Source organism: Stegostoma tigrinum, chromosome 41 (genome assembly GCF_030684315.1).
Source record: "Stegostoma tigrinum isolate sSteTig4 chromosome 41, sSteTig4.hap1, whole genome shotgun sequence".
NCBI lineage: Eukaryota > Metazoa > Chordata > Chondrichthyes > Orectolobiformes > Stegostomatidae > Stegostoma > Stegostoma tigrinum.
Window position 1 is genome coordinate 1728963 of NC_081394.1, and position 22419 is coordinate 1751381.

General features: G+C 50.1%; 1 protein-coding gene across 1 annotated transcript; it reads left to right on the plus strand.

Annotated features, from left to right (window-relative positions):
* The first annotated feature begins 194 nt into the window (after positions 1-194).
* Positions 195-16996, plus strand: LOC125448446 (sialoadhesin-like). Its single transcript, XM_059641276.1, has 9 exons — positions 195-500; positions 1894-1969; positions 3066-3434; positions 5979-6275; positions 7079-7351; positions 8505-8613; positions 10528-10626; positions 15221-15296; positions 16145-16996. The coding sequence occupies exons 1-9, from the start codon at positions 195-197 to the stop codon at positions 16181-16183; spliced, it is 1644 nt and encodes a 547-aa protein (XP_059497259.1). The 3' UTR covers positions 16184-16996.
* Positions 16997-22419: the final 5423 nt, after the last annotated feature.

The following is a 22419-nucleotide window of genomic DNA, read 5'->3' on the forward strand; positions in this document are numbered from 1 at the left end:
AGGGAGACTGGAACTGTGCACGGTCCTCCGAGTGCGGAGACTGGAAGTGTGCGCAGTGCTCCGTGTGTGGTATAACTGAGATTCGAAATGGGCAATTGTAGATGTGCATTGAATGTTGGCTGAGCTAGTGCTGCCCACATTCCGTGCAGGAATATCACCAGGAAAGAGAGGGCAGACATCCTGCAGCTGTGATGATGTATCCAAACGGGTCAAGAGCCCAGATGTCCAATATTGCGGCTGCAGTTGGCCAAAGTCCGCGGAACTGTAAACAGGATTTTGGCCAGGTTGGAATCCCTCCTACGTATTTCTGCCACCTCCTGCCCATGGTCTGTACCCACAGCCCAGGAGAACAGGCTGAGAAAGAACCAAAGCGCAAGCCTCAGTGTTTATCAATCACGGTTCTGTGCCTTTTTCAAGTTCAATGCTCCCGCCTGACAATTCACGAGCCAAAGAAGATATTTGTGAAACGTTTTTTTCACCCCTGGTCGTACTCAGTATTGGTGAGTGTGTGCGGTTTATTTCTGCGCAAACCATTCCCTGTAACTCTCACTGCAGTCTGCCGGATTTTAAGCTATTTTCTCATTCCATCTGTTTGGAGGTGTTATCAGACGCTTCTGGAGCAGGTAGGACTTGAATCCTGGCCTTTTGTCTTAGCGTTAGGGACCCCTCCACTGCACTGCAAGAGAGTTCAGTCAGCCAGCAGCACTGTTCCTCCCCAGTACTGGACTGGGACGTGTGAGGTGTCTGAGATACTGCACTGTGGAAGCACAGTGCTGGGCTTTGGAGAGAGTGATGGATGAGGGGCTTGTAGGGGAGGCCTCAGATAAGGCACGGGGTGGAGGGGAGAGTCAGGGCATTTATGTTTGAAGGGTTCAGGTTCAGAAACCAAGGGTTGGATCCTCATTCCAACTGCATTCTCTATCTTTTACTCTGAAACAAAGTGTGGTAGAGGCTTGGTAGATTATTAATCCAGAATGTTGAGCCAATGTTCTTGGGGTCATGGGTTTGAATCACAGAGTCAAACTGCACAGAAGCAGATGATTCGGTCCAACCAGTCCGTGCTGACCATAATCCCAAACTAAACTAGTCCCACCTGCCTGCTCCTGACCCATATCCCTCCAAACCTTTCCTGTCTATGTCCCTATCCAAATGTCTTTTAAACTCTGTAACTGTACCCACACCCACCACTTCCTCAGGAAGCTCATTCCATACACGAAACACTCTTTGTGTGAAAAGGTTGCCCATGGTGCCTTTTTTAAAAATCTCTCTCCTCTCACCTTAAAAATATGCCGCCTAGGTTTACATTCCCCTACCCTGGGGTGAAAAGACCTTGTCTATTCACTGTATCCATACACCTTATGATTTTATAAATCTCTAATTAATAAGCCCAGCCTCAGCCACTCCAGGGAAAATAGCCCCAGCCTATTCAGCCTCTCCCTGTAGCTCAAACCCTCCAACCCTGGCAACATCCCTGTAAATCTTTTCTGAGCCCTTTCAAGTTTCACAACATCCTTCCTGTAGCAGGGAGACCGGGATTGAACACAGTATTCCAAAAGTGGCCCTAACCAATGTCCTGTACAGCCCCAACATGACCCTCCCAACTCCTATACTCAATGCACTGACCAATAAAGGCGAGCGTACCGAACACCTTCCTCACCGCCCTGTCTACCTGCAACTCCACTTTCAAGGAACTATAAACCTAAACCCCAAGGCCTTTTTTTGTTCAGCAACACTCTGACTGTGCTGTAACCTGGTGCTCTCACTCAGAGTCAAATCTCCTTTGTAAAGCTCCTTCAAAGTGTCAATGTGAAAGGCATAAGATAAATGCTGGTTTTTGTTGTCGGTTGAAATGTAAGCTTTTCCTTAGCTGGTTGTTTGTCCGTTTGTGTTAAGGGTATAGCTCGTGTTGGATTATCTGAAGAGATGAACTTGCTGCTAACCCTTTTCCCACTGGCCTGCTCATTCACTGGTAAGTCTCATACAATCCTTTCCTAACATACAGGCACAAAAATGAATCCTGCTCCCTTTCATAAACAGGGCCATTTAATTTCCCTACTATCAACATCCTGAAGGTTACCATTGACCAGAAACTCAACTGGGCTCACCACATAAACACAGCGGCTACAAGAGCAGGTCAGAGGCTGGAAATCCTGCAGCGAGTAACTCCCGTCCTGACTCCCCCCAAAGCCTGTCCCACCATCGACAATACACAAGTCAGGAGGGGGATGGAATATTCCCCACTTGCCCTGGATGGGGACAGCTTCAATAACACTCAAGAAGCTTGACACCATCCAGGACAAAGCAGCCCCACTCAATTGGCTGCACATCCATAAAACATCCCATTCCCTCCCCCCCACCGATGCTCAGCCACAGCAGTGTGTATCATCTACAAGATGCTCTGCAGTAATTCACCAAAGATCCTCAGGCAGCACCTTCCAATCCCACGACCTCATCTATCTAGAAAGACGAGGGCAGCAGATATTTGGGAACATCAGCCCCCTGCAAGTTCCCCTCCAAGCCATTCACCATCCTGACTTGGAAATATGTTGGCAGTTCCTTCACTGCCACTGGGTCAAAAACCTGGAACTCCCTCCCTAAAGGACATTGTGGGTCAACCCTACAGCACATGGACTGTAGCGGTTCAAGAAGGCGTCTCACCCCCACCTTCTCAAGTGGGCAACTCGGGACAGGGGCAATAAATGCTGGGCCCAGACAGCGACGCCCACATCCCAGAACAGAATTAAGAAAAGGCTTTGAGATAACAAGGTGTACAGCTGGATGAACACACCAGGCCAAGCAGCATCAGAGGAGCAGGAAAGCTGTCGTTTTGGGTCTAGGCTGATGCTGCTTGGCCTGGTGTATTCATCCAGCTCTGCACCTTGTTATCTCAGATTCTCCCGCATCTACAGTTCCTACTATCTCCAGCAACCTCTGTTTGTGTTCCTGAATTACAGCATCCACAGTTCTTTCGGTTTTTATCATGCACATTCTTACTGAGGGGCAGAACATGCTGGAAGTGCCTCCTCCTGCTCACATTCCTTCTGCTTTTCTTAAATCTTCCGCAGTTGCTGTCTGCATGCAGTGGAGAGTTCATTACCCACCGAGAGTGATTGGCCTGCAGAATTCCTGTGTGCTCATCCCATGCTCCTTCGACTACCCGAACCATGAAGAGAGCGGGCAGCTTACCATCACTGGCATTTGGTATCACGGAGTGAAACAAAGCAGAGTCACTGTGTACCACTCGAGATCCAGCACTCAGATGAATTCAGCCTACGTTGGCCGGACCGAGATCATTGGAGACCTCAGCAGGCAGAACTGCACCTTCAAAATCCAAAACCTGCAGCTCAGTGACCAGGGGAAATACTTCTTCCGTTTTGAGATCAGAGAGATTGGCAACTGGGAGGACGTACGGGGCATTATTCTCAACGTCACACGTATGTTCACACCACCCCACACCCCCCTCCCTCCCGGGGGAATACACAAAGTCCAAAGTCACACACACACACACACACACACACACACACACGCAGACAGACACACACACACTTACTCAAACATTCACTCACATTCAACTCAAATATATACACAGACTCTCTTTCTCTCTCTCTCTCACACACACACACACACACACACACACACGTACACACACACACACATACACACACGTACTCTCACACTCACACACACACACACTCACACTCACATACATACACACACACACATACATACACACACATACACACACACACACACATACACACACACACACATACACACACACACACACACTCACACACACACATACACACACACGCACACACACAGACACAGACACACACATACTCACTTGCACACACGCACATGCACATAAACACACACACAAATACCTAGGCATGCACAAACATGCACAGATGTATATAAACGTTCACACACACACACACACACACACACACACACACACTTACTCCCATACACGAACACACACACACACGCACATGCACACACGCACATGCACATAAACACACACACACTTACTCCCATACACACACACACACACACACACACACACACACACTCACATGCACATACTCACATGCACAAACTCACATGCACATGCACATCGAATATACACACTCATGCACAAATTTACACACACTCACACGCAAGTGCTTACCTGTTTATACATACTGTTACACACACACACACACACATGCACACTCACTCACTCAAGCACAGACACAAACACACACACACACACACACTCTTACCTTCACTGGCACACATACACTCACACACACACATACTCACACACACTTATGCTCTCACATGCACACATACTCACACACACTTATGCTCTCACACGCATGCATACTCACACACACATGTTCACTCATATGGTGAGTAGTTAGAAGCCTACAGAACAGAAAGCGACCCTTTGGCTCATCTAGTCATACTGATCAAAAAACATCTACCGAACTATTCTAATCCAGTTTCCCAGCACTTGGCCCAGAGCCTTGTCAGCCTCACAAGTGCACCAACTAAACACTTCTCCAGTGGTCTGAGGGTTTCTGCCTTTCCCACCCTGACAGACAGTGAGTTCCAGTTCCTCACAGTCCTCCGGTTGGAAATGATTTTCTTCACATTGAAACCTCCTGTCCCCTTCCCTTAAATCTATCCCCCACACCACTATTTATAGCACCCAGGGGAAATAATTCTTCCTCCACCTTATCTATGCCCCTCATCATTGTATCCATCTTAACCATGACCCCATTTCTCAATCTCCTCTGCTCTAAGGAAAACCACCCCGGTCAATCCCAATCTCTTTCTGTCATTGACACTCTCCAGCCCAGACAACATCCTGGTAAATCTACCTGTGCACCCTCTTCCAATCCTATCACGTTCCTCCGATAATGTCTATTCCAGAATGAAGCACATTATCACCCGCTCGGATAGAAACTGGCGGGAGGCTATGTACCTGCTGCCCCTTGTCCTTCCCGATGGAAGTGGCCGTGGGTTTGGAAGGTGCTGCCTGACGGGCCTTGGTGACGTTCAGCAGAACACCTTGTAGATGGTACACACTGCTGCGGCTGAGCGTGGGTGTTGGAGGGTGTGGATGTATGAAGTTGCTAAGAGCTGTGGAGAAATCCAGTGAACAGCCATAACTATGGCAACCCGAATGCAATAAAATATGACAACATTCATGTTGGATACAGAATAAAGTCCTTTCTAAATGCTGGAAAATTCCAAATGAGTGAAAGTCTGAAACTACTCTGTGCAAAGCTGGGGGGGAGTCGGGGGCAGGGACTGTGTGGGCAACTGATCATTAAATGTTCCAGAGGCAGTACTGTGCACTGCAATCAGAGACATCAATGATTGCTGGCCCACTTGTCTTGTGGAATAGAAGACAAGGAATAGGTGTCTGCAGTGTGGTGACACAGAGTCTTGGTTGGACCATGACTGGAGTCACTGGGAGTGACTCTGGGCTCCACAGTTCACAGTGCTCCAAATGTGGGTCTAACTGAAGGATATGGAGCCTGGACTGTGCATGGTGCTCCGAGAGTGGGTCTAACTGAGGGATATGGAGCCTGGAACTGTGCACTGTGCTCCAAATGTGGGTCTAACTGAGGGATACGGAGACTGGAACTGTGCACGGTGCTCCGAGTATGGGTCTAACTGAGGGATACAGAGACTGGAACTGTGCACAGTGCTCCAAGTGTGAGTCTAACTAAGGGATACGGAGACTGAAACTGTGCACAGTGCTCCGAGTGTGAGTCCAACTAAGGGATACAGAGACTGGAACTGTGCACTGTGCTCCAAGTGTGGGTCTAATTGAGGGATATGGAGCCTGGAACTGTGCACGGCGCTCCGAGTGTGGGTCTAACTGAGGGATACCGAGAACAGAACTATGGACTATGCTCTAAGTGTTGTCTGATCATAGCTTACCTGTGCTGAATGCAATTTTGTTTTGTTTCCCCCAGAATTTCCGCAGAAGCCAACAGTAAGGGCCGTGACTGAAGTGATGGAATTGGAATCTGTTTCAGCAACTTGCTCAACCCCTTACAATTGCCCTGAAAACCCCTCCCGGCTCCGGTGGCTGGGCATCAACATGGACAGCCCTGAGTCAACTGTGAAGAGCTGCAGCTATAACGGCACCAGTTCCCTGGAGGTGTCCTTCGTCAGCTCGCACCTAGATCACAACCTCGTACTGACCTGTGTGGTCACTGTCGATGGGCTACACCTTTCCAGCCACACTGAGATTACACTGCGTGTGAAACGTGAGCCTGGGTGAAAGGAGCTGACATAGGGAGGGAACAACCTCGGTGGAATTGAGGGAGGCACAGGAGGAGGAGGGGCAAAGTAAGGAGGATTTGTAAACTAGCATCTGTCCATCCATCCTATCTGTCTGTCTGTGTTTCATTCTCTCTTCATTTCTTCCTTTCTGTTATCTCTCTCTATCTCTCACACACGTGCTGTCTCTCATATACACACATAATTTCTCTCTCACACACATGGACCTGTCTCTCTCTCTCTCTCACACACACACACACACACACACACACACACACACACACACACACACACTCTCTCTCTCTCACACACACCCACACACACACACACACACACACACACGCGCACACTCTCTCTCTCTCTCACACACACATACACACATACACACACATTCTCTCTCTCTCACATATACACACTCTCTCACATGCACATACTTATACACACAGACTCTCACACACACACTTACACATTTACTCAAGCACACATTTACTCACCCACACTTTTACACACACTGACACACACAATCACATACTCACACGCACACACCTTCAGTGGTCGTGTCCAAAAAGGAATTTGGCGATTAACTGAAGAAAAAAGATGGGTTGGGTAGCTATGGGTAGAAGTCAGGATCCTGCGAAGGCCGGGTTGCCTGAGCAGAGAGCCAGCATGGATTAGATGGGTCAACTGCCTCCTCCTGTGGTCTTACGAGTTTGTACGAATGGAAAGAAGCCAGAAGGCGTGGTGCTGCAGCGATTCCCGACCTGACCAGTTCCCCTTTGCCTGCCTATAGATCTCGCCAAGAACGTTACTGTGTTGGTCTTCCCACATGCGGAGCCCATCGAGGAAGGCAGCGCTGTCGCGCTGTTCTGTGACACTTCAAGTAGTGAGCCGGGGGTCAGCGCCTACAGCTGGTACAAAGACGGCCAGGCCTTGGCCCCCGGGAAGATCCTGCGGTTTGACAGTGTGCGGACCCAGGACGGGGGCATGTACTACTGCTCAGCCAGGAATGAACTGGGACAAGTGGCCTCCCACAACATCTCGCTGATCGTGCTGCATAGGAACAGTGAGCCTGGGTGGGGAGGGGTGTGGGTGGTGGTGGGGGTGGGGTGGGAGTGCGAAGGGTCGGTGATGTGGGTGGGGGTGGGTGAGGGAAAATGTGTGGGATGATGGGTGGGTGAGGTGAGGTGGACTGGGTGGGGCAGGGGAAGTGAGAGGTGTGTGTGGGGTGGGGAAATGGGAGTGTGTGGGGTGGGGGAGTGAGGGGTGGGGGAGTGAGGGTGGTGTTTGGGGTGGTGGAATGAGAGGGTGGGGGAGTGAGGGTGGTGTATGGGGTGGGGAAATGAGGGGTGTGTGGGGTGGGGGAGTGAGGGGTGTGTGGGGTGGAGGAGTGAGGGGTGTGTGGAGTGGGGGGTGCGGGTGTGGGGTTGGTGAGGTGTGTGGTGGAGGGCGGTGGGGTTTGGTTTGGGCGGTGGGAGGTACTGGTTCCAGGCAAGAGACCTGGCAAGTCCTGTGGTGGGGTGGAGGGTTGGGCGGAGGGAGGGAGAAAAAGGCTTGCATTCATCTAACACCTCAGGGCTTTGAGCCACTTTGTCACCAGGAAAGGATATTATTCAGACCACAGCCACAGGGAGGGAATGGGAGGAAAATGGAGACCAATGGCTGCAGACAGACTGATACAAAGACAGACGCAGGAAGACAGACAGGGTCAGACAGATACACAGACACATAGGCATTACAGTGATGCATTGGCTATTGAACGGACCGAGCAAACCTCAGGCCGAGATGAATGATCAGGAACCACAATGTATGGATTACACTGGGCCCACTGGACAATTTAGATTCAGTTCATTAACATGAGCCTGGAATCCAGAGCTAATCTCAGCACACACAGCCACACAGCAACTGTTGTTTCAGTACCCATCGGGGAGTGGAAGAAATTTGCAGTCCCTAACCAGGACTGGGCCGACATGCAACTCCAGACCCACAACAACGGTGCTAGATTCCAAACTTAACGGGGGGCATTTAGGGACGGAGAAGACATGTAGACCTGACCTGAGAGATACCCCTGTCCTGGGAATGAAGGAAGAGTCTGTGAGGTTGGCAATGAGCTCAATGAAGCCTGAAATCTGTTCAAACTTGGTGATAATATCCACCCAGCACAGTCCAACAACTTTCTGTTGTGTGTTAACCAAGTATGACACTACTCCTTAATCCAGGTTACCAGATTAACCACTGGAGGACTGCTGTTCTGTGGCTCATTGGGATCGTCAGCGTGTGTGTCTGTGCTGGGATCGCACTGTGCCTGATTATCCGCTATTACAGAAAGTGAGTTACCGGTATCACAGCTCAGTCACTTGTTGCTACGAGAGTCTCAAGTGAGAAGAGAGAGTGAAACAGTGGCAGGGAGGGAGTCCCTTGGGCTCAGGACCCCAAGGGTGGGCCACCAGTGGCAGAGCGATGGGAATTGGGGAATGCTGGAGGAGCTGAGATTGGACAAGGGGACAGAGATAGGGAGGGGGTGTAGGGGCTGGAGGGGGTTACAGAGATAGGGAGGGGGTGTAGGGGCTGGAGGGGGTTACAGAGACAGGGAGGGGGTGTAGGGGCTGGAGGAGGTTACAGAGATAGGGAGGGGGTGTAGGGGCCGGAGGGGGTTACAGAGACAGGGAGGGGGTGTAGGGGCTGGAGGAGGTTACAGAGATAGGGAGGGGGTGTAGGGGCTGGAGGGGGTTACAGAGATAGGGAGGGGGTGTAGGGGCTGGAGGGGGTTACAGAGATAGGGAGGGGGTGTAGGGGCTGGAGGGGGTTACAGAGATAGGGAGGGGGTGTAGGGGCTGGAGGGGGTTACAGAGCTAGGGAGGGGGTGTAGGGGCTGGAGGGGGTTACAGAGCTAGGGAGGGGGTGTAGGGGCTGGAGGAGGTTACAGAGCTAGGGAGGGGATGCAGGGGCTGGAGGAGGTTACAGAGCTAGGGAGGGGGTGTAGGGGCTGGAGGAGGCTCCAGAGATCGGGAGGGATTGAAGGGGCAAGAGGAGGTTACAGAGATAGGGAGTGGGTTTCGGGGCTGGCAGAGGTGCCAGAGATGGGGAGGGGCTGAAATGTCTAACACTCTAACAGGGTTGGATAGACTGTGTTCTGGAGGGATCCTTGCCCCTGTTGACGTGTCACGGACTGTAGATATACAGGAGGTCACTTGAGACTGAGCTGAGGAGGCATAGCTTCACTGAGAAGATAGTCATCCTGTGGCAGTCTCCACCAGAAGCTGCACCATTGAGTGGATTTGAGACGGTAATAGATTGCCAGTGGGTAAATTTGATGAGGGGTATGGGGAGAGAGTGGGCCACAGTATTGGGCAAGATGATCAGCCACAGTTTGATTTGGCAGAACACACTTGATGAGCTGATTCGCCTGCAGCCACCTTATTTTCTATGTTTCTATCTACTGTGTATTTCACTTGTGCGATAGGCAGAATTTAATTTGTCTCCATTTTCATAGACTTCACTGAGGCATCATACCATGAAACAGCTAGGTTCATCTATTTTACAATCTTTGAGACTCCTTCCCCTTCCTTGGCAATCCGGGATAGATTGGGCATTTTTAAGCCCCAATTTAATATTAACAGTCAGGTTCATGATACTGCTGACTTAGCCTAGCCAGAACCTATCAACGTTCATGTACAAGGCCTGTCCTCAGCAAAGCCAGAGAAATGTTTCCAGGCACAGATCTTTTTCAATTAAACAAATCAACAGGGGCATTTTCGTTAATTTCTTCTTTCAAGGCAAATGGACATTGCTCTCTAGGCCCTGCATTTGTTGCCTCGTCCCTAGTTGCCCCCTTGAGAAGGTGGGGGTGAGCTGCCTTTTTTGACCCACTGCAGTCCATGTGCTGTAGGGTTGACCCACAATGCCCCATAGGGAGGGAATTCCAGGGTTTTGACCCAGCGACACTGAAGGAACGGGGATATATTTCCCAAGTCAGGATGGGGAGTGGCTCGGAGGGGAACTTGCAGAGAGTGTATCTGCTGACCCCCGTCCTTCTAGCTGGAAGTGGCCTTGGGTTTGGGAGGTGTTGCCTGAGGAGGCTGGGTGAGTTTTGCTAACCCTCTTTTCATACACTATCAATTGTTCCGTTGCTGTGATTTGGCATTCTTCAGAATCTGTCCAGATGAGGCCAAACGAGCACCATTTTCGCAACAGTGCCAATCCTATTCATTTCCCACAAATGATGATTTATTTCTCTTACAGCCAAGCCATCATGAGAGCATTAAGTGGGTACAGAGGGAGTGAAATTAAACCTGAGCAGTCGCCTCAGAGCTGGAGTTTCCACGAGCTGGAGAGTAAAAGGTAAATGGAGTGACTGTGTCCCAAGTCAGGCTGGACACCCACAGGACAAGGACACGTGCTGACATGGCCAGTCTGCACGCACGTTCACACACTCGCTCACTCTCACAATCACTCTCTCACAATCACTCTCTCACAATCACTCTCTCACAAATCCATACTCTCTCTCACACACTCTCTCACTCTCACAATCACTCTCTCACAAATACATACTCTCTCTCACACACTCTCTCACTCTCACAATCACTCTCTCACAATCACTCTCTCACAAATCCATACTCTCTCTCACACACTCTCTCACTCTCACAATCACTCTCTCACAAATACATACTCTCTCTCACACACTCTCTCACTCTCACAATCACTCTCTCACAATCACTCTCTCACAAATACATACTCTCTCTCTCACACTCTCTCACTCTCACAATCACTCTCTCACAAATCCATACTCTCTCACACACTCTCTCACTCTCACAATCACTCTCTCACAATCACTCTCTCACAAATACATACTCTCTCTCACACACTCTCTCACTCTCACAATCACTCTCTCACAATCACTCTCTCACAATTACATACTCTCTCTCACACACTCTCTCACTCTCACAATCACTCTCTCACAATCACTCTCTCACAAATACATACTCTCTCTCACACACTCTCTCACTCTCACAATCACTCTCTCACAGTCACTCTCTCACAAATACATACTCTCTCTCACACACTCACTCTCACAATCACTCTCTCACAATCACTCTCTCACAAATACATACTCTCTCTCACACACTCTCTCACTCTCACAATCACTCTCTCACAAATACATACTCTCTCTCACACACTCTCTCACTCTCACAATCACTCTCTCACAAATCCATACTCTCTCTCACACACTCTCTCACTCTCACAATCACTCTCTCACAAATACATACTCTCTCACACACACTCTCTCACTCTCACAATCACTCTCACACACATGCTCACACTCTCTCACACACACGCTCACACTCTCTCTCACACACAGACACACTCCCGCATATACTCCCTCTCACTCACACACATTCTCTCATGCGCACTCACACACTGTCTCACACACTCTCTCTCACACGTTCTCTCTCTCTCACACACTGACTCTCTCACACATGCACTCTCTTTCACACACAGTCTCACATACACACTGTCTCTGAAACACAGTCTCTCTCACACACACACTCTCTCACACACACTCTCTCACATACTCACACTGTCTCTCTCACACACCCATACACAATCTCTCATACACACTCTCACACACACTGTCTCTCGCATAGTCACACTCTCTCTCACACACGCATACACACTGTCTCATGCACACACTCTCTTTCACACACACTGTCTCACACACACACACACACACACACACTGAAACACAGTCTCTCACACACACACTCTCTCTCGCACACTCTCACTCTCTCTTGCACACTCTTACTGCCTCTCACACACTCTCTCTCTTGTGCACATGCTCTCTCTTGCACACACTCTCACAGTCACTTTCTCTCTCACACAAACACACAGTCTCTCTCTCACACTCTCTCTTTGACACATACACTTGCTCTCTCTCACACACACTCCCTGTCGTACACACACTCTGTCTGTCATGCGCACACACATTCATACACACACCTCTCTCTCTCACACACTCTCTCTCACATTCTCTCTCTCTCACACTCTCTCTCTCACACACAGACACACTAACACACACACACTCACTCTCTGTCACACACACATACACACTCTCATACACACTCTCACACACACGTCTCTTACATACTCACACTCTCTCACACACACACATACACACTCTCTCATACACACACTCTCTCTCACACACTGTCTCTCACATACTCACACTCTTTCTCGCACTCTCTCACACACTGTCTCACACACGCAATCTCGTTCACACACACATTCTCTCTCACACACACATTCTCTCTCACACAAGCACACACACTCTCTTTCTCCCTCTCACACATGTACACACTCTCTCTCACACACCCACACATACACACACAAATGTGTGTGAGAGAGAGTGAGAGTGTGCGAGAGACAATGTCTCCCACTATATCTCAAAACCCCACTGTCAACCTGGACAGGCAGATAAAATGGTGAAGAAGTCATCAGAAGTACTTGTCTTTATTAGTACAGGCGTGGAATACAAGAGCAGGGAAGGACGTTGGAGCTGTATGTAATGTTAGTTTGACCACAGCTGAAAGTCTGAGTGCAGGACTGGTCCCTGCACTGTGAGAAGGATATGATTGCTCTGGATGAGGTGCAAAGGAGATTCACCAGGATGTTGCTTGGATCAAGAGATTAGCAATGTAGAGAAACTCGATAGAATAAAGATGTTTTCCCTCAAGCAGAGGAGGCTGAGGGAAAACCTGATTGAGACGTGCAGAATTCTGAGGGGTATACCCAAAGTCAACAACCAGGGGTATTGATTTAATGTAAAGGGTATGGGTTTTGAAGAGGATTTGAGGAGTTGCTTTCACTCTGAGGGTAAAAGTGTAGCTGGAGCTCACTGCTTGAAATAGTGATAGAGAAGGAAAACTGCACGATATTTAAGAAGTCTACAGTTCAACACATGAAGTGACATGACCAACAAACCTACAGGGTATGTGCTGGCAGTTTGCATGTTTTAATAGATGTTGATATGTAAAACATCAAGATAAATGTGAGGTGCTACATTTTGAAAACGCAAATCAGGGCGAGACTTATACACTTAATGGTAAGGTCCTGGGGAGTGTTGCTGAACAAAGAGACCTTGGGGAGGGGGCAGGTACATAGTTCCTTGAAAGTGGAGTCGCAGGTAGACAGGGCGGTGAGGAAGGTGTTCGGTACGCTTGCCTTTATTGGTCAGTGCGTTGAGTATAGGGAGTTGGGAGGGTCATGTTGGGGCTGTACAGGACATTGGTTAGGGCCACTTTTGGAATACTGTGTTCAATCCTGGTCTCCCTGCTACAGGAAGGATGGCGTGAAACTTGAAAGGGTTCAGAAAAGATTTACAGGGATGTTGCCAGGGTCAGAGGGTATGAGCTACAGGGAGGGGCTGGATAGGCTGGGGCTATTTTCCCTGGAGCATCAGGGGCTGAGGGGTGACCTTATAGAGGTTTATAAAATCATGAGGGGCATGGATAGGGTGAATAGACAAGGTCTTTTCTGCCAGGCTGTGGGAGTACAAAACTAGAGACTGATAGGTTTAAGGTGAGAGGGGAAAGATTTAAAAGGGACCTGAGGGGTAACTTTTTCACACAGAGGGTGGCGCGTGTATGGAATGAGCTGCCAGAGGAAGTGGTGGGGGCTGGTACAGTTACAGCATTTAAAGGGCATCTGTACGTGGATAGGAAGGGTTTAGAGGGATATGGGCCAAATTCTGGCAAATGGAATTAGATTAATTTAGGACATCTGGTCAGCATGGACAAGTTGAACAGAAGGGTCTGTTTCCATGCTGCACAACTTTATGGCTTTAAAACAAACCTTTCATCCCACAGATCTCCTCCTGATCTGGCACATTTCAACAGCAACATTTCTATTGTAGGACCTTCCTGACAGCAAGCCTGGGAGGTTTCATTGTTGAAGGTTGAGAGAAGGTTGTGACCGTTTCATTGAGAGGAAAGTGTATAATTTTTATACCTGGGAACAATAGTGCTTCGACTTGTAAGTTGAAAGCAATTTGGGATCAAAATGCTTCAGTCCAAGCAACAGATTCAGACTCAAGAACAGTTTCTTCCCCAAGGTTACCAGACTTTTGAATGGATCTCTTTAATATTAGTCTCTCTGTCTGCACCTCCTCATCAACTGTAAACCCATACTGCCCTCTGTTCTGCGACCCTGATGCTGTTCGACAGTGATCAGCCTGTAAAGCACATTAGCCGATACTTCTCACTGCACCTCCACACAGGTGACAATTATAAATCAAATCTGCAATGCTCCCTGTTGTCACAGCCAGGAGAGCAGAAGAAGCCATTTTGAGTTCAGGTTACAGGCTACCCAGTAAATCTAGAGACATCAGAGAGTTAGGAGGCTTTTAATTTGGCTTTGCTCAGCCTACAGCAAAATGAGGTGTAGCAAACATGGGATAGATTCAGCCTATATCTGAAGCCAGGACAGATTTACTGTCCACAACACAGGAGAGAGCTCTTACTCAGATTGAATTTGTGGAAAACCAAAAGAGGCTGAAGGATTTGCAGAGCTTGGGAGCGAGAGTGGAAAATCCACATGCCGCCCTTGCAGAGAGCGAGACCCCTAGTGTTACAAAGTTTACTGACGGCCGAGGTGAAAAGCAAGGAACCCATTAGGATTTACAAACAACTGTGAACCGTTCCATGTGAGAAATGTAACCTCATTGTGACAAGTCAGGAAAAAAAAACTGTTTGTTTAATTTGATCGTTTTATGCCTCAGCTTTCTGATGGAAGAGAATAGTGTTGAGAAGAAGTTTGAATCTGAGAGGAGAGGATAACAATCTTTCTGGGGATTGAGGTGGGTTTTCATGAGAATGCTGTAATTCCATGTGAAGGGAAGTTCTGAATAAGACTGAGTAAGCCTTTCTCTGTTTCTCAAAAGAAGAAACTTCAAAGGACGTGCTGCCTTTAAACAGGACCCGATCAAAAATGTGGACTCTCAATCGGCTGCCTCTCAGGTTAGTTGGTCAACAGGATGATAGTATCAAAAGTTTGTTTATTTGAAATTTCCTTTATGGCCGTCATTGGTCAGCGACATCATCCGTCTCTAACTATCCATGAACTGATTGGCTTGCTGAACCACTTCAGAGGGTCAGCCACATTGCCTTGGGCATGTTCACTGCACTGTCTCTGATTATCAAAAATTATCCTTCCCTCTATTTTACTATGACAAAACTCTGAAGCAGGCCATTCGTCCCATCTGCCCTACGCCAGTGTTTCTGCTCAAAGCAGGCTATCTCACCTCCACCCCTCTGTTCATTGCACACCCCCTGCTTCAACATCTCCTTCTCTCCCTTGTGTGTTTATCCAACGTCTCCCATGCCAGCCCCCGATAAGTGACGAATCGGCTTTGTGGGAGTGAGTCCCATATTCCACTCCCAAATCGCTGTGGGGGGTGTGTCCCACGTTCCCCCCCAACTCCCTGTGGGAGTCAATCCCACATTCCCCGCGACTCCGTGCGGAATTAGCACCCCCCCCCCCGATTCCCCCCTATTCTCTGTGGGAGTGAGTCCCATATTCCACCCCACCCCCCACACCCACACCCACACCCACTACTATTTCTCCTGAACTCCCCATCTGATTTATTCTGGCCTGTCTTCTATCAATGGCACCTTATTCTGGTCTCCCCCCCCCCACCCCGGCTTCCCCAACCCTCCCCCCACCACAAGTGGAAATGTCTCTCCATCTCCCCGATCAAAACTTCTTTCAGAATTTTGAAGACCTCGATGAGGTTGCCCCTGAACCCCTACTTTCTGAGAGAAGGCCCTGTTGTGTTGATCGTGACATGTCTTCTGTTTAATCCCAGGTTCCCAGAGAGGACAATCAGCTGATCAGCCTGTCCTGAATTGGTAAGATCTCCCCAACCCCCGCTCCCTCCCTATAACAATCCACAATAACAGCGATCGTCACCATGGAATCCTGGGCATGAATCCCAATCAGGGTCCAGTGAGTGCGGGAATAACTGCAAGCAGACTTGGGAAAGAACAATTGCAAACATTGAACATTTCTGCAGAGGCTGAGCTGGAGAAAGACAAACGCAAAACATTGAGCTCATCGTGTTCCTTCTCAGATGGCCAGCTGGCGGAAAGATTCTCCTCCTCATTCAAAACCAGTCTCAGCCTCATTGCCAGCATTTCCCAATTTAGTGTTCTCTATGCTTCAGCGAAGCCACCACTTCCGTGACCTCTTTGGCTGAAAATGGCCTCTACGACCAGCAGATGACCTCTGAATACCCCTTGAGATGTTATTCCGAGTCCTCCCCACTGATGTTTCTTGATTAAAATTGACGAACCTTGGCAAGACGAGAATATGGTGCCAAATATTCACCTCTCGTCTTTGTCAGGACACTTGCAAGAATGCCAAGGAAGCAATGCCTCATGACCTGCAAGGCTAGGGTGCGTACAGGTACACATACACATACGCAGACTTTGTACAGTTCTGTAATGCCACGCCACTTCCCATTGTAGATTGATTCATCAATTCCTGTTGCATTCTGAATGGCAGTGACTTTGTCAGTACAAATTAGTGAAGCAGTAGCCCTGTCTCCTGTGATGTAAATTGTTGTTCTCTTTGTATTCTTGAACCTGTCCTGAGGAGATGATGTGAGGCTATTGCCAAATGACTGCGAGCGCAGATGAAGAGCTGGGTGCGCAATAAACAGCCCAAATCTGTTTCTTACTTTTAAATTTAAAAAAAATGGATAGCTGGTGCAATTCCGTTGGTTAGTCTGGATGTGAGAAACTTCCTGAACAACTGATGGCACTGACCATATCACAGTAGGTGCAAACAGCAAATGAGTATTCACCATTTGACAGCTCAGTTTCTTCAAAAGAACGTACAACAGCAGCTTTTAGTCCCCTAGTGCCCGGAGCTGAGCAGAACATCTCCGGGAAGACACAGAGAGGAGAGACAGACAGTAACGCTCAGCTGGGCCGTGCTGGGAGGCTATATGGCAGTAGATCAAAAATCTGGACAAAAAGGACGAATCGTAAGGAAGGTCTGAAAGGAGGAGTGAGAGAAGTGTGAAGGTGATATTCTGGATGGAATTCCAGAGCTCAGGAACAAAGAAAGTTACAGCACAGGAAAAGGTCCTTCGGCCCTACAAGCCTGCCCTGATCCAGATCCTCTATCTAAACCTGTCGCCTAATTTCCAAGGATCTGTATCCCAGCTCCCTGCCCATCCATGTACCTGTCCAGATACATCTTAAAATGACCTGATCATGCCCGCCTCTACCACCTCTTCTGGCAACGCGCTTCAGGCACCCACCACCACTTTCCACGCATATCTCCCGTCAACTTTTCCCCTCTCGCCTTGAAATCGTGGCGCTGAGTAATTGAGTCCCTCACTCTGAGGAAAAAGCTTCTTGCTATCGTCTCATGATTTTGTAGACCTCAATCAGGTCCCCCCTCAATCTCCGGCTTTCTCCAGTGTGGGTCTAACTGAGGGATACGGAGACTGGAACTGTGCCCGGTGCTCCGAGTGTGGGTCTAACTGAGGCACACGGAGACCGGAATGGTGCACCATGCTCCGAGCGTGGGTCTAACTGAGGGATACGGAGACTGGAACTGTACACGGTGCTCCGAGTGTGGGTTTAACTGAGGGATACGGAGACTGGAACTGTGCACGGTGCTCCGAGTGTGGGTCTAACTGAGGGATACGGAGACTGGAACTGTGCACGGTGCTCCGAGTGTGGGTCTAACTGAGGGATACAGAGACTGGAACTGTGCACGGTGCTCCGAGTGTGGGTCTAACTGAGGGATACGGAGACTGGAACTGTGCACGGTGCTCCGAGTGTGGGTCTAACTGAGGGATACAGAGACTGGAACTGTGCACGGTGCTCCGAATGTGGGTCTAACTGAGGGATGGGGAGACTGGAACTGTGCACGGCGCTCCGAGTGTGGGTCGAACTGAGGGATACGGAGACTGGAACTGTGCACGGCGCTCCGAGTGTGGGTCTAACTGAGGGATACGGAGACTGGAACTGTGCACGGCGCTCCGAGTGTGAGTCGAACTGAGGGATACGGAGACTGGAACTGTGCACGGTGCTCCGAGTGTGGGTCTAACTGAGGGATATGGAGACTGGAGCTGTGCACGGTGCTCCCAGTGTGGGCCTAACTGAGGGATACGGAGACTGGAACTGTGCACGGTGCTCCGAGTGTGGGTCTAACTGAGAGATACGGAGACTGGAACTGTACACGGTTCTCCCAGTGTGGTGCTGAGGAGATATTTTCTGCTGATCCCACTCCCTCTTTACTCACACTGTACATTAATGTGTTTGGGTTTAGAATCCCCGGAGCTGACAGAATTCCGCGCTGTACAGATGTAGCTGCAAGATGCATCATCTCTGGTTGTTTCAGTCCTAACTGAAGCGCTATTCCATTCCAGATCTGTCCGCTGTCCGTTGCACATTTTGCTCCAGCTGTAACTCTTCGCCCTGGGATTGGCTTCACTGCGACATGTTAGAGTGATCTCGGTCCCCTCCGTCACTGTATCCACTGACATAATCTCCACGTTTCTCGGGCCGTCTGTGGAGAGAGAGAGAGAGACAGATGTGATTACAAGATTACAGAGACCCTCACATATCCGGGTCCACAGAAGACAAGTGGGTCGTGTTGCGGTTATAATTTCTGGTCAGAAATGAAACCAGGAAATGTGATAAATAATGGTAACAACGCACAACGTGCATTTGCTTAGATAACAAAGTGTGGAGATGGATGAACACAGCAGGCCAAGCAGCATCTTCGGAGCACAAGAGCTGACGTTACGGGCCGAGACCCTTCATCAGAAAAGCACGGAGGACTGAGCACAGTTCCAGTGTCCGTATTCCTCAGTTAGACCCACACTCGGAGCGCTGAGCACAGTTTTGTCTGATGAAGGGTCCAGGCCCGAAACGTCAGCTTCTCTGGTCCTGAGACGCTGATTGGCCTGCTGTGTTCATCCAGCTCGACACTTTGGTACCACAGATTCTCCAGCATCTGCAGTTCCCATCATCTCTGTGCATTTGCTTAGCGCCTGTTTAAGAAAGAGATGTATTGAAGTGGGTGAAAGAGCGATGTGACCTCAAGCTGCTTCAGTCGGGAGCGTGAGCAGGAGATCAATATATCAGGAGAACACTTAAGTGTGTTCAATGAACATCCGAGAGGAGGAACAGAGACGTAGAGAGAGAGCGAGACAGAGAGGGAGAGAGACAGAGGCAGAGAGAGAGAGAAGAGGCGGACTGGTATGGAAATACGGAGCTCAGGGCCCCAGGCAGCTGAAGGCACGGCCCTGGAAATTGGAGCGATGGGAATGAAGTGAATTTCAGAAGCTGGACTTGTGCGGGGGGGTGGGGCGGGTGAGGTGTGACAGGGATGGGGTGGGAGTGTAAGGGCTTCAGGGTCTTACAGAGACAGGGATGGGGGCTGTAGGGTTAAGAGGAGGTTACACAGATAAGGAGCGGGAGTAGTGGCTAGAGCAAGTTACAGAAATAAGGAGTGGGTGCAGGGGCTGGAGTAGGTTACACAGAGAGGGAGGGGTTGCAAGGGACAGAGGAGGTGACAGAGACAGGGAGGAGGTGATGGAGGGATTTGGAAATGAAGAGTGGGAAGTTTATAACCGAGCCGTTGCGGGAGTTGAGAACGATGTAGGAGAGGGAGGGAGAGGAGGGTGAGTGGGGAAAGGGGCTCGGTGCGAGCTCAGAGACGGAGGGGTCAGTGGTGTTTTGGACAGATCTCTCTCAAATAGCGAGTGGTGACGGAGCCCGGGGAGATTGATTTGGGAAAAGGTCAGTCTGTGAATCTCACTCACAGAGCACCTCGATCCTGAAGCTCTTTGAGGTGGAGTTTCCAATCTGGTTTTCCGCTTTGCAGTAATAATCTCCAGAATCCGTTGGGCTGATGGAGCGAATGGTCAGGACTTTCCCTGTCCCCTTGTGAGCTGCTCTGTTCACATTGTCCTTAAACCAGATGTAAACAGCTTCCGGATTACTCCTGGAGTTACAGGTCAAAGTAACCCGGTCTCCCTCCTTCACATCTCGCTGTGGCTCAGTGCGAACAACGGAAACATCTCGTGGGGCATGTACAAGAGGAATTACAGCTCGAATCAGGCCAGAGAGAGAGAGAGAGAGATAAAGCAGTGGAACATTTGGGCGATTTCTCCCAAACCCCCACAGAAATGCTAACCCCGAGCAGTGGCATCATTTCAAAAGAGACCACCTGGATTCCGAAGAATCACACCCTGAAACAGGCCATTCAGCCCATCTGCGCGTTGCCAAAGTCTCTCATTCAGAAGTTGTTCCGGCTCTGCAACGAATTTGCATATCATAGTACGGAAACGGGGGGAGCGTGCACAGTGCTCCGAGTGTGGGTCTAACTGAGGGATACGGAGACTGGAACTGTGCACGGTGCTCCGAGTGTGGGTCTAACTGAGGGATACGGAGACTGGAACTGTGCACGGTGCTCCCAGTGTGGGCCTAACTGAGGGATACGGAGACTGGAACTGTGCACGGTGCTCCGAGCGTGGGTCTAACTGAGGGATACTGAGACTGGAACTGTGCACGGTGCTCCGAGTGTGGGTCTAACTGAGGGATACTGAGACTGGAACTGTGCACGGTGCTCCGAGTGTGGGTCTAACTGAGGGATACGGAGACTGGAACTGTGCACGGTGCTCTGAGTGTGGGTCTAACTGAGTGATACGGAGACTGGAACTGTGCACGGTGCTCCGAGTGTGGGTCTAACTGAGGGATACGGAGACTGGAACTGTGCACGGTGCTCCGAGTGTGGGTCTAACTGAGGGATACGGAGACTGGAACTGCGCATGGTGCTCCGAGTGTGGGTCTAACTGAGTGATACGGAGACTGGAACTGTGCACGGTGCTCCGAGTGTGGGTCTAACTGAGGGATACGGAGACTGGAACTGTGCACGGTGCTCCGAGTGTGGGTCTAACTGAGGGATACGGAGACTGGAACTGTGCACGGTGCTCCGAGTGTGGGTCTAACTGAGGGATACGGAGACTGGAACTGTGCACGGTGCTCCGAGTGTGGGTCTAACTGAGAGATACGGAGACTGAAACCATGCACGGCGCTCCGAGTGTGGGCCTAACTGAGGGATATGGAGACTGGAACTGTGCACGGTGCTCCCAGTGTGGGTCTAACTGAGGGATACGGAGACTGGAACTGTGCACGGTGCTCCAAGCGTGGGTCTAACTGAGGGATACGGAGACTGGAACTGTGCACGGTGCTCCGAGTGTGGGTCTAACTGAGGGATACGGAGACTGGAACTGTGCACGGTGCTCCGAGCGTGGGTCTAACTGAGTGATACGGAGACTGAAACCATGCACGGCGCTCCGAGTGTGGGTCTAACTGAGGGATACGGAGACTGGAACTGTGCACGGTGCTCCGAGCGTGGGTCTAACTGAGGGATACGGAGACTGGAACTGTGCACGGTGCTGCGAGCGTGGGTCTAACTGAGGGATACGGAGACTGGAACTGTGCACGGTGCTCCGAGCGTGGGTCTAACTGAGGGATACGGAGACTGGAACTGTGCACGGTGCTCCCAGTGTGGGCCTAACTGAGGGATACGGAGACTGGAACTGTGCACGGTGCTCCGAGTGTGGGTCTAACTGAGGGATACGGAGACTGAAACCATGCACGGCGCTCCGAGTGTGGGTCTGACTGAGGGCAACGGAGACTGGAACTGTGCACGGTGCTCGGAGTGTGGGTCTAACTGAGGGAGAGGGAGACTGGAACTGTGCACGGTGCTCCCAGTGTGGGTCTAACTGAGGGATACGGAGACTGGAACTGTGCACGGTGCTCCGAGTGTTGGTCTAACTGAGGGATACGGAGACTGGAACTGTGCATGGTGCTCCGAGTGTGGGTCTAACTGAGGGATACAGAGACTGGAACTGTGCACGGTGCTCCGAGTGTGGGTCTAACTGAGGGATACGGAGACTGGAACTGTGCACGGTGCTCCGAGTGTGGGCCTAACTGAGGGATATGGCGACTGGAACTGTGCACGGTGCTCCGAGTGAGGGTCTAACTGAGGGATACAGAGACTGGAACTGTGCACGGCGCTCCGAGTGTGGGTCTAACTGAGGGATACGGA